General features: G+C 39.6%; 1 protein-coding gene across 1 annotated transcript; it reads left to right on the top strand.

Moving 5' to 3' along the window:
* The first annotated feature begins 6,426 nt into the window (after positions 1-6,426).
* Positions 6,427-10,647, top strand: LOC108965168 (transcription factor HES-4-A-like). The gene is made up of 2 exons (XM_018927386.1): positions 6,427-6,865; positions 9,348-10,647. The coding sequence occupies exons 1-2, from the start codon at positions 6,671-6,673 to the stop codon at positions 10,092-10,094; spliced, it is 942 nt and encodes a 313-aa protein (XP_018782931.1). The 5' UTR covers positions 6,427-6,670; the 3' UTR covers positions 10,095-10,647.
* Positions 10,648-11,466: the final 819 nt, after the last annotated feature.

Here is an 11,466-nt window from a genome sequence, read left to right as displayed (position 1 = left end):
TCTCCCCATTCGCATATCGTTATTGGGTGCGTGAGCAGAAACAAAGCAGCCGCAGGTATCCTCTGCGATGCTGGATCCCAGTTTTCGGGAGAGAGATAATTTCGGCCTATAACTTCATATCCCAAGATTCCCTAATCCGTAGAGTACACATCGCAGTAATAGATCGACTGGCAATGTCCACGGGTCCACACAGAATTATATGTATAAAGTGATATTGCTAAGGTAGTTCCTGTGTAAGGGAGAACTCAATAAGAGCCGATCTTTGGACACGTTTAAGCTGCCTAGCAATTTGGTGAGAGTCCTTCCCGTATAGCTTCTCCACAACAATATGAAACAACCGATGCCTTCTTTACTCTCTTCGCAATATTTGGCTCCTATGAAAGTTGTCTGTCATAGATAAGCCATAGGTATTTCACCTTATCAACAAATTTAAGATGTGAGCCTCCGTAAGTGGGAGAGACACGTCTGAGATGCTAAATAAAACCAATTAATTCTTAATTGGGTAGACGGTTGGATTGACCAATTAAGTTTTACTTGGTTTTGACGGCTACGCCAATGAAACTTACAAAATGTCTTTTTTAGTTATAATGTGATAAAAATTGAAACTTCCGGTTATATCGTATGTATCGGTCAATATGTGAGCTACCTCCATGAAACTTAGAGCTAAGAACATTCTTCCAAATCTAGTGATGTTCTTCAAGTTGGGAGCTAAACTTCTTTTTGAAATTAAGCCGTAAATTTTTTGACTCCGACAATCAATTACCCATTAATGAGGTGAAATGTCGACCAAGGTTACGACTATACAGTCCATCGTGCGAAGTAAAGTTTGGACATTTGAAATTTCCACGAAGACATTAATCTAAACTTAATTTTTTTTAGAAAAACTTTTAAAGTCGGAGCTTTAGTAATATTTGTTTTGAAAGCTCACTTGTTTATTTGGCTACCGAACCCGATGCTGAATAAATCGTAAGTTTTTATCCTTGCCATTTTTGTTTACACTCGCTTCCTGCTGTCTCACAAATTGACTACAGTGTTGCTCGTTTTTTTGGGTGAGAAAGATGTGCGAATTGCTGGCGGCGCGTAATTTTACCCGCCTCAGCTGCCACTGCCACGTTGTTTTTATTGTTGGCAGCTCATCTCGCCTCAAGTTGTGTGTATGTGTGTGTGTTTATTTTGTGTGCTTGTACCACTATGATTATTGTTGATGATGCTGCTGCTGCTGTTATTCACCACTGAAGTAGCCGGTTGCTGGGTCAGCATTTGCGGGATGTCGCTTAGGCAATAATAACTATGAATGTGTTGCGCGCACTCTCAACAACGGATGCCAATTGCCGCAAAGATGTGATCACATTGCAAAGCAAGGCAAAAACAAAAAACACAAAAACTCGTAACAACAATAACATGACGGCAGCAACTTGGACTCGATTAACAATGGGAGTTGTAACGACGTGTATGTGTGCGCTCGCGCGAGCCCGTGAGCTTCAATTCAGATCGTGGGAATTACTGTTGCGCAGCCATAGAATAATGAATAAAAAAAAGAACAAAAAAAAAATGGAGAGGAAAATGCTATAGGAAATCTAAGGAAAGAGTCGAAGCGTTAATGTTTTGGTTGTTGTTTTGTCTTTTCAATTTGTTTTTTTTTTTACAGTTTTTCTTGCTGCTGTGAATGGAGCTACTGGTGTAACTGCCACGTGAAGACATCGCGTGAGTGCAAGGCGCTGGTGTTGTTGTCGCTGTTGCAGCAGCAGCCAAACGCCAGTCGTGCCGCATGTAAGATTACAACGTCTTTATGAGGTCAAAGGGTCGTAATTTGCCAATTTGTTAAATTAGCACCTTGTGAATGTCTCTCCGATTGTCCTCTGTCCGCAACTACAACAATGACTCCGGTCGCATGGCCTGCGGTTTAACTAGAAGAGTGACGAAATATTGGTAATTTTTATCTTCACAGCCACCCAGCGCGCTTGCTAAGCGTGTCTACAAAGGTGTCCAATTTTTGATATTCCTTGGAAGTATGTATTTACATATCTTTATATTTCATTCTTTACTCATTTTCTGTTTTTAGAATTTTCGTGAATGCTCTACGTTTTTTTTTTGTTTGTTTTCTTTAAGTGAATTTGTGCTGCATTCTCTCCTGCCTTTACTTTGATTTCTTAATATATAGTACATGGAGTATTTATATTCTCCGCAATGTTGCCATATCCGCTTACAGTTTTTTTTTTTTTCATAATTTGCATTCCATTGTTTTTGTTTGGTTTTAAGCTCATGTTTTTATTATTATTATTATTCAACGCTGTGCGGCGATCTCTTATTAAAACACACAAACAAAAAGTGCGTCAATAGCGGCATTTGCAACAGCACACACATACATACAACTATTTAGACTTGTGGCAGTGGCATTGGCAGTGACAGCAGCCTCCCATGGTGTCAACTATCCCACGGGAGTCGTTGACGTATTTACACATATTTATGCGCGCCATCACTACATTAACATACCAGAACAGCACGTACGAAATAATGTCTTACAGTGATCCCATATGGTCTAAGAAATGCTATTAAAATTATTAAATAAAAAAATAAAAAATAAAAAAATATGTAGAACTTTTCAAAATCGAAGTCCAAACTTTATACCATATATGGTGAGGTATCTTATGAGTATGATATATAAGTAGTTTGAAGTTAACCCAGCCAGGTTCAAAATACATGCGCCCTAGCGGTAATTCGAGCAACCATGAAGGGGTTTCGTACTACCTTTTACTCTAGTGAATAATGCGCATTCTCAGATACGTTGTACAGCGCGGACCAAAGACGCTATTGCTGCTGTGGGAAGAGTATTTAAGGAGACTCCTCCGCCAACCCCGAAAACAATTGGGGCAATGGCCATTTCCTTTATGAAAAATTTTGTGGCAAGGCCTTGGTTTGTGGGCATGCAAAACCAAACTCGTGTATGAATTAAAGTCGAACAAACAACATGTATGTAACTTAATCCACAAGCCATTTTTGAGACGCTATTGGCAAGAATTCATTGTTTGGTGTGCACTAGGAGCAGCGAACATCATTGGTTTATATTTCTTAAAAAATAAATCCAGCCATTATCTTAAAGTCAGTTGTTGGTCCCGTGATTGATGACGTTTTCGTATCTAAATTGGAAAATGTTTCGGTGAACGAACTTTAGCTCCAAATCATACTTTAGTTAAGGAATTTAAATGTAATGAAAGAGTATGCTTTAAATTTTATGTTTCTAATGGAAACTTGGCTTGAGAATCGTGGAAAATTTTGCAGAAGTTGTTTCGGGACACAAGTATTGACGGGTATATTGCATTCAGTAGAGATTGCGAAGTCATCGAGAACTACCCGCGGGGGAGTTATCCATTTACCTCGGTTAATGACGATAACATCAATGCAAAAGTTCTTGAAAATCATTGTGTTGGCTTCAGAGAGATATCAAAGGATCTCAACAACTCTTATCAATTGACTCCACATATTCTTGTTATCATTTTGGGTATGAAGTGTGACAATGCTTGGGAAAAAGGGTGTCGAGTAGAGGTCGCAAAAGAGATTACTGACATTATGGCTGAGGAACATGAGGAACATTATTACACGACGCGGCGTGGGTTTATTGATAAAATACCTTAACTGTTGAACAATCTAGCGAATGGCGAATTCAATGTTTCTGTTAAAATTGTTTAATTTCCGCTTGAGTCGTAAAGTTCAGTTTAGTTGTCATCGATATCATTTAAAGGTAGGCCCAGGAAACACGATGTTTCTGTGGAGTCGGGCTGGGAGAGGGCTATGAAATAAGTAGGATTCATTTCACATGTGAAGATGTGGATAGAGTCTTGATTAATTGCAGGTGGGGTATATATTTGGAATGTCGCGGTCATTTCTGGATAAGTTAAATTTTAAACTGTTACAATTATCAGAATGAAGTTGCGCAAAAGCCAGTCTAGATTCTCGGTACAACTCGAGCTTTTCGACTGCTTTAGGTTGTGGTTTTACTCCAAGTACACTATTCAGTCGATGAAGATCTTGATAACTCCACTGTGAATAGCGGCCGTAAAGTTAATGGAGCAGTTGTTCGTTGGTAACTTAGAACTACATAACATGTGCTCTACTTCTATTAGTCTTAAGGCGTGAGCAGATTGTAAAATAGCTCCATCCATTGCATTGTGGTAGCTTTTAGATCAAGTTTTTTAGTGAAAGCTCAGCAGAAAAATTCTTCCGGGCTTGGGTTGGATTCAATGCCAAAAGGAGGATACGGAGCAACTCTGCTGCAACGTGTTGGGAAGTAAATACAAGGATTTTTGATAACGATACACTAAAGGCCAAGCAATTGGAAAATTGGAATAAACATTTTAACGCTTTTGTTTATTTCAAAGGAGCCTAATATAAAGGCGATAATAAAGGTTATGGTTATAGAGGTTGATTCATTTCGACATTTCTAAAGAAAACAGAAACTTCAAATTTAATAGGAAATGTTTGTTATCATTCGAAAGAGCATTCTTTGGCATTAATTTTTGAAGCATATCTCTTTCAAATGTTAGCCGCGACAACGTCTCAAATAGTCTATCCGTTGAGTTCAATTTTCGATTACTTGTTCCAGCATTTCGACTAGTAACTGGCGAATGACACATGTGATGTTTGCTCGTAGGCCTGAATCGAGGGGAGATTGTCCGGATAGACTTTAGATTTTACATATTCAATTATGATAAGAAACTGTCGAACGATGTAATATTACACGATCATGGTGTTCAATCGATTGGTCCAAAAGTGAAATTATCTGTTCATCTAAATGTTCTCTCAATAAATCCAATGATTGATGCGATGTGTGGCGGTGACGCTATCTTGTTGAAAACAAAAGTCGCCTAGGTCACGAGCTTCAATTGTGATTATTTTTTTTTTCTTGATGAAATAGCAGTCATTGAGTCTCTTCTTCTCCCATTGAGCTAGAAATGAGCCTCATCGCTGAATGAAATTTGGCTCGAAAACGTCGGCTACTCTTGGAACTTTTCATGAAGTCATGTCGCTTGGAAAGGTCGAGCGGCTTCAGTTCTTACAAAAGCTGTATTTTGTACACTTACAGTTTAAGGTCTCGACGTTAAATGCGTCAAGTCGTTCCATACGTTAGTTCGAATGTGTTTGAGAGGTCGTAATTTCCTCTGAGTAGGAATTTCAAAAACAAGAAAAAAAAAAAAAAGCTTTCATTATTTGGTATAGCAGTAAACACCACCTAAGCACACTGTATCACGTTATTGCGCTTTTTCCGATTTCTTTGTTATTAAAGAAAAACAACTAAACGGTATTCCTAACGAGATTAGCGCACTGTCAGTACTGACTACTTGCCGACACCACTCACATACGCAATTCAGCAATTTTATTAGTTGCCATTGCCATTATTATCATATGGACTTATACATCAAAGTGTACAACTGTGTTGGGCTTTCACAGAATACTTGAATACGGCAAGATACAGTAGCGCTGCAGAAAGAACTTCAAGAGAAAAGCGCACGGCGTCGCACAGAAGGGAATACAGTCAGTCGAAATATAAACAACTAACGTCAGTTAGTAAACGCTGTAGAAAAGCAAAAACAAATGAACCCACAAATAAATATAAACACAGCGCTTAGCATTCACATGGAGGCATGCAACGCAATGCTGAGTCAACTGTGTCCCACGAGTGTTGCTTGCCACATACTCATGCAGTGGCACATAGGCAGACACTTTGTCACTTTGACGCCACTACTTGCTGACTATAGCCAAACAACAAGAACAATAACAAAAGCTACAGAATCGTGCGACTTTGCCACGCAACGTTTTGTTGACTACCGTATTGTGTATTAAATTCATTCATACGGTGAGCCAAACACACGCTTACATACAAATACTATTGCGGAGCGAAGGAATTTCATTCATGAAACTTTATCTGCCTGACTGTGTAATAATAATCTCTGCCAAGCGCTTGAGGAGAGCACAATATTTATGTTTATTGTTGTTGACCAGTCAGAGAGCCGTTGAGAGAGAACGGCGGTGTGTGAGCAATAAAGTTGGAGTTAAACATGACGCTCGTGCCTTGAATAGCTGCCGCTGTGCAGGCACTTACAACTACTGCCTTCTGCAACAAACAGAAGATCGTAAGCTGATCGATGGTGATCAGCGGCGACTGTTGCACGATCGTGTTGAAAGATAGCGTGCACGAGCTCCATGTATGCGGCGGTATCGGGCTGGAGCGGTCGCTTCTTTAAGTAGCGCACGCGACGATTGGTCGTCGCACTTGTCGGACGGGCCCACACAGCGCATTGGACCAACGAATGGGAAGTGAGCGTACGCGCGAGTACAATTGCTGGCGAGAGCGCATTTGTATTTTGTGGGGGGGCTCCAATAAAAAGTCAACTTATCGCGCGCTCACGATCATTTTGGCTATCAATGCGCACTAGTTAACTTCGTTGAAAGGACGGTGAAAAGTTAATGAAGCGTCCAAAGCGGTTAAAGCAGGTGAAAAGTTCTAAGAAGTCTTTAAACAGAAAAGTGATATTTTAAAAGTGCAGGTCATAACAAAAACAAAAAACATTGATATAAAAAGATCTATGCCGATCAGTGTTTATCAAGTGAAGTTTAAAAAAATATAAATATATAACAGTGTTTTATAATATCGTGTTCCCAAGTGATTACATGCATGAGTTATCACACGAAAATGGCGCCAAATCATCATCCGCATCATTTTATGTTGCACGGCTTACCGCTGGAGCCAGTCTCGCGCACATACCAATATCGCAAAATCATGAAACCGATGCTGGAGCGTAAACGGCGTGCTCGCATCAATAAATGTTTGGATGAATTGAAGGATTTAATGACCAGCACTTTGCAGGCGGTAAGTTGCATTTTAATCAAGAAATATCCCACTGATTTCATATTTAAGGGAGTACTTTAATTAGTCGTAGAATAACCATTTTATTAGCTCTTTAGCAAGCTTAGAAGCCTTTTCGAACCTTTGATGAAATGACTTCGTCCCAAGAAAATCAAACAGCTGTTGAACTTGTTGTAGAATTACTAATTTTTGAAGAGTTAAGGTAGCTAGGTAGGTAGAGTGGATATCCAGGCCTTTAGGAGGTTCATTTGAAAACCAACGAAACTTAAATATCCACACTATTGTATGCCCTGTCTGAACCAGACTGTGTTTCTGATGAAGTTCATCATTGCAAAAGTTTTCAGTTATGCAGCCACAGAGACATCGCCAAGAAACCCTCGACCGTTAGTTGTGATTTTTGCCTATACAAAGCTTTGCGTTTGCTAGAAGATCTTGATAGCTTCTACAATAGCCATTGTTCCCAGTCTGTTGGCGTGTATGCTAATCATTTAGTACTCTAACCTTAACCTTACCTACACTGACTAAAACATAATTCACCTTATGTTTGGACAGCTATTGGATCTTCTATTAGTATTCACCTCTAAACGGCTATTATGTATTTATAGGCAGCTGTTTCAGCTCAGAAAGTAACAAAGTACTAAGGTTGTCTCGTTGCCTCTACAAAATTGAGTTGTATTAGACAAATCTTTTAACTTAGAGTCCACGGCTTTCTCTTTACAGTAAGGTCCTTAACACGCTTTACCTTGCTTTCTAATCACTTATCTTACTATCTTTATCAAGTTCAATGATTATTTCGCGTAAAACTTTATTCAACAACACTTTAGAGGAGTTCTAAAAGAACCCGAGAATTTATCGGAAAACCTCGATATTAAACAAATTTAAGAGAACATAGACTACTTTCTGCGTAAAGCTCTGCCTAAAGGATTATAGTTTCTTCCAGTTGGCTGGTGTTGAGTTTTAACGAGTCGCTGGAGATTATTGGCTACCCACATTTGGAGTGCTAAGTTAGGTTAGGTTAGGTCGTGGGGTTGATCCTCAATCGATTGGTCTCACTTGAACATATATGTATCCTTTTTGTTATCCATGAACTCTTCAAAGTGGTTGACCAGATCCTCATAGATCGACGAGCCGTTTTGAGCTTCCCACATCTTTAATAAGGTGCTTAATGTCGATTCCCTCAACTTCGCCAGGTTCGCCAAGCGGTAATCTTCGAAATATTTCAATATCTGTCTGGAAAAAGACGAGAAGGTAAAGAATAGTATATTTCTTCTTTATTGGCGTAGACACCGCTTGCGCGGTTATAAATGAGTTTACAACAGCGCTCCAGTCATTTTTCTTTTTCGCCCTAGCGAATTTGCCGGATTCCAAGTGTAGGCAGGACCTTTCCCACCTGGTTTTTATAACGTAGTGGAGATCTTTCTGCTTCCTCAAGTGGAAATTGCATCGAATACTTTCAGAGGTTGAGTATTTTCATCTACTCGGACGACACGAACTTGCCACCGTAGCCGCTGTCTCTTAATTCGCTAAACTATGTCTCGCACAGTCCATCATTTCATCAACTACGGTATGCGCCGTTGGCAATACGAAAAGGTTTATAAATCTTCTGCAGAACCTTTTTCTTGAAAGCTCTAACGCCGTCTCATCATATGTTCTTATCGTCCTTTGTCTATTTAGCCCGAAGTAGCACATGTTGTGTCTTTTAGAACCATTTACTTCGCTTCTTGGTTCAAACTTCAGAGCGCCGAACTAACGGCGCGGTTGTTATGATCAATGATAGCGATGTCATCGAGGTACCTCAGAAGTTGTACACTCTTGTAGAAGATTGTGCTTTCTTTGTTCAGCTTTGTAGCTCGAATTATTTTCTCCAGCAGTAGATTGAAAATGACGCATGATAGGAAGTCGCCTTCTCTGAAACCTCGTTTGGCATCGAATGGTTCGGAGAGATCCATCTGGATTCTGACAGGAATATTGCTCAACGAAATGTTTACACAGCGCTCTTAGTTTTGCAGGAATGGTTATTTCGACTTCAAACGGATATTTCTTGGCTACCCAGAAACTATATTGATCTAAAACCTGAGATTGTGAGCTATTAAAGTCATATGTAAAAGTATCGTTCCCGGTCACTATCAAGTAAATGGAGCTCAGAGAACTTTCCGCACTTGCGTGAACTTCTACAAATAACTCCAACTAGTAGTTATTGCCAAATTTGATGCTGATTCATGTTTCAGAGTTCACACCCTTTTCGAGATTAACATTTGTACCCTGAGGAAAAATGTTTTCAAGTTTGAAATTTCGATAGTAGCTAGTGACACAAAAACTTTAATTTGCCTTAGCAGTACAGAGAAGCACTAATTTATAGAAGAGGAGCATTTGCACAGGTCCAAATATCGTGCATCTTAAAAATTACCCCCAAACTTACACCATTATGTAAAATGAAATAATGAAAATAATTCTATAAATATGCTTTTACTTATCCAAATTCCAGGATGGCGAAAATCTCTCCAAATTAGAGAAAGCTGACATTTTGGAGCTCACAGTGCGACATCTACATCGATTGCGCGAAACAAACGGACTCTTTGTACGCCACAGCGACACATTGAATATGGAGAAGTTCTGGGCTGGATTTCAACACTGCGCCGTGGAAGTCTCACATTTCCTGCAAAAATACGATCAACAAAACAAACATGCAAATGGCGATTTAATTAAATATATTGCGAGTTATGTGCCAAATATGGCAGCAGCAGTAGCGGCCGCCGCGGCCACGGCCAATGCAACAACCACTCCGGCAACCGCACACATGCCGCAGCCAGTTGCGGGCATACCAACCGTCGGCTGCCGCCTGACCAATAACCTAAATGAGCATTATCAAAAATTCGGCACAGCGCTGCGCCATCATCCAGCGGAAGCTGCCGCGGCATTAAGCAAAATAGCGGCTACCACAGCAGCAACACCACAGCCACCACTAGCAGCGACAGCAGCGCACAACCGACACCAACAAATGCAAATATCCGCTTCGGCGGTTTCCAACTTTGAACGGATTTGGGAGGCGGCAGCGCGTGCAGCAGCCAACGGCAAGCAGCGAATGCATCCCTACACCCGCAGGGCATTGCATAATCACAGCAATAATGTTGGTGGCGCTACCGCCATGGCAGACGATGAGAGTGATGAAAGCGGCGATTGTGGCGATGTCGACTTTCCACCGAGCGACGGCCTTGTTTGGCGACCTTGGTGATGTTTGTGCATGTGTGGTGTGTGCGCAACAACAATTTGCGTTCAGTTTCGGCCGCAGCATGTTGTAAGCGGTTAATTTTACCTTTTACCATTTAATCAGCGCATGCTTAATGGCATGTAATGCCCGCAAAGTCTGTATATATATGAGTTCGTGTATGAGCACGAGCATTTCAAAGGACCACAGCAACGAAGTTCTATATTTGTATATTCAAATTTGTTGTGTAACAACTGCATGGTTAAAGCTTTATTTATTTATATGTGGTATGCTACATACATACACAACTAAGTGTATGTGCGAATAATTCCAGTTAATATATATTATTAATAATGATTATGTTTAGCAGCTGTATACAAAATACAAATACAAATGTAATAAATGCATACAAATTTAATATTTACCTTGGGTAATTGCATTTGCCCTAATGAATTTCAAATTTTGCATTAGCTGATTGCGTGTGTACGTGTGTATGGATGTGGCATAGGTGTTTGTGCTTCCTATTTACGTAGTTATAAAATGCAAATCATAAATTAATATTATTACGCAATAATTGCGCTGTTAAACTCAATTTTGGGCTCGCTCTGATTTTTTTTTTGGCTAAATATAGTTGAGTAAGTGGATTATTTAATATTGTTTGTAAAATAATTATATTTGGTAGGTGAAACACATAGTAAAACTTGTTTAGCATATTTGTTAACGACATTGGGAGCAAAATCGTCGGAATTTTTATTATATGTTGGTGACCTCAATCTTTTCAAGAAGATAAGCACTGTCGATGATATTAGTGCATTACAGAGAAACCTTGATAGACTTGAGGAGTGGTGCGACGAAAATAAATTGCGTTTAAATTTAAACAAGTAAGAAAGGGCTAAGTTCGGCTGTCACCGAACGCTTTATACTCTCGCATGACAAGTTTCATCAAGATATCTCAATTTTTACTCAAGTTACAGCTTGCACGGACGGATAGACAGACATCCGGATTTCAACTCTTCTCGTCACCCAGATCACTTTGGTATATGTAACCATATATCTGACGATATACGAGTATACCGTTATTAGCAACTTTATTGCGAGAGTATAAAAATGATGCCCTCTGAATTACATGAAAATATCTGAGAGATTTACCGATATTTTCGGTGAAAAATTAGGTTGGGTTAGGTTAGGCACTGAGTTCTTCATGTTCGATATCAGGGACCTTGAAAAGTTATAGTCCGTTCACGACAATTTTTCCACAAGAGATACCTCAGCTCAAATACCGTATTTGTGTAAAGTTTTATTCCGCTATCATCATTGGTTAATAATGTATATATTGTACAGAAAAGGCATCAGATGGAATTCAAAATAGCGTTATATCGGAAGAAAGCGTGGTTGTGAA

This window comes from Bactrocera latifrons, unplaced genomic scaffold (assembly GCF_001853355.1).
Source record: "Bactrocera latifrons isolate USDA-ARS-PBARC rearing strain unplaced genomic scaffold, ASM185335v1 scaffold_136, whole genome shotgun sequence".
NCBI classification, from domain to species: Eukaryota; Metazoa; Arthropoda; class Insecta; order Diptera; family Tephritidae; genus Bactrocera; species Bactrocera latifrons.
Note: the sequence above shows the minus strand (reverse complement) of the source record. Positions and strands in the feature narration are given on the sequence as shown.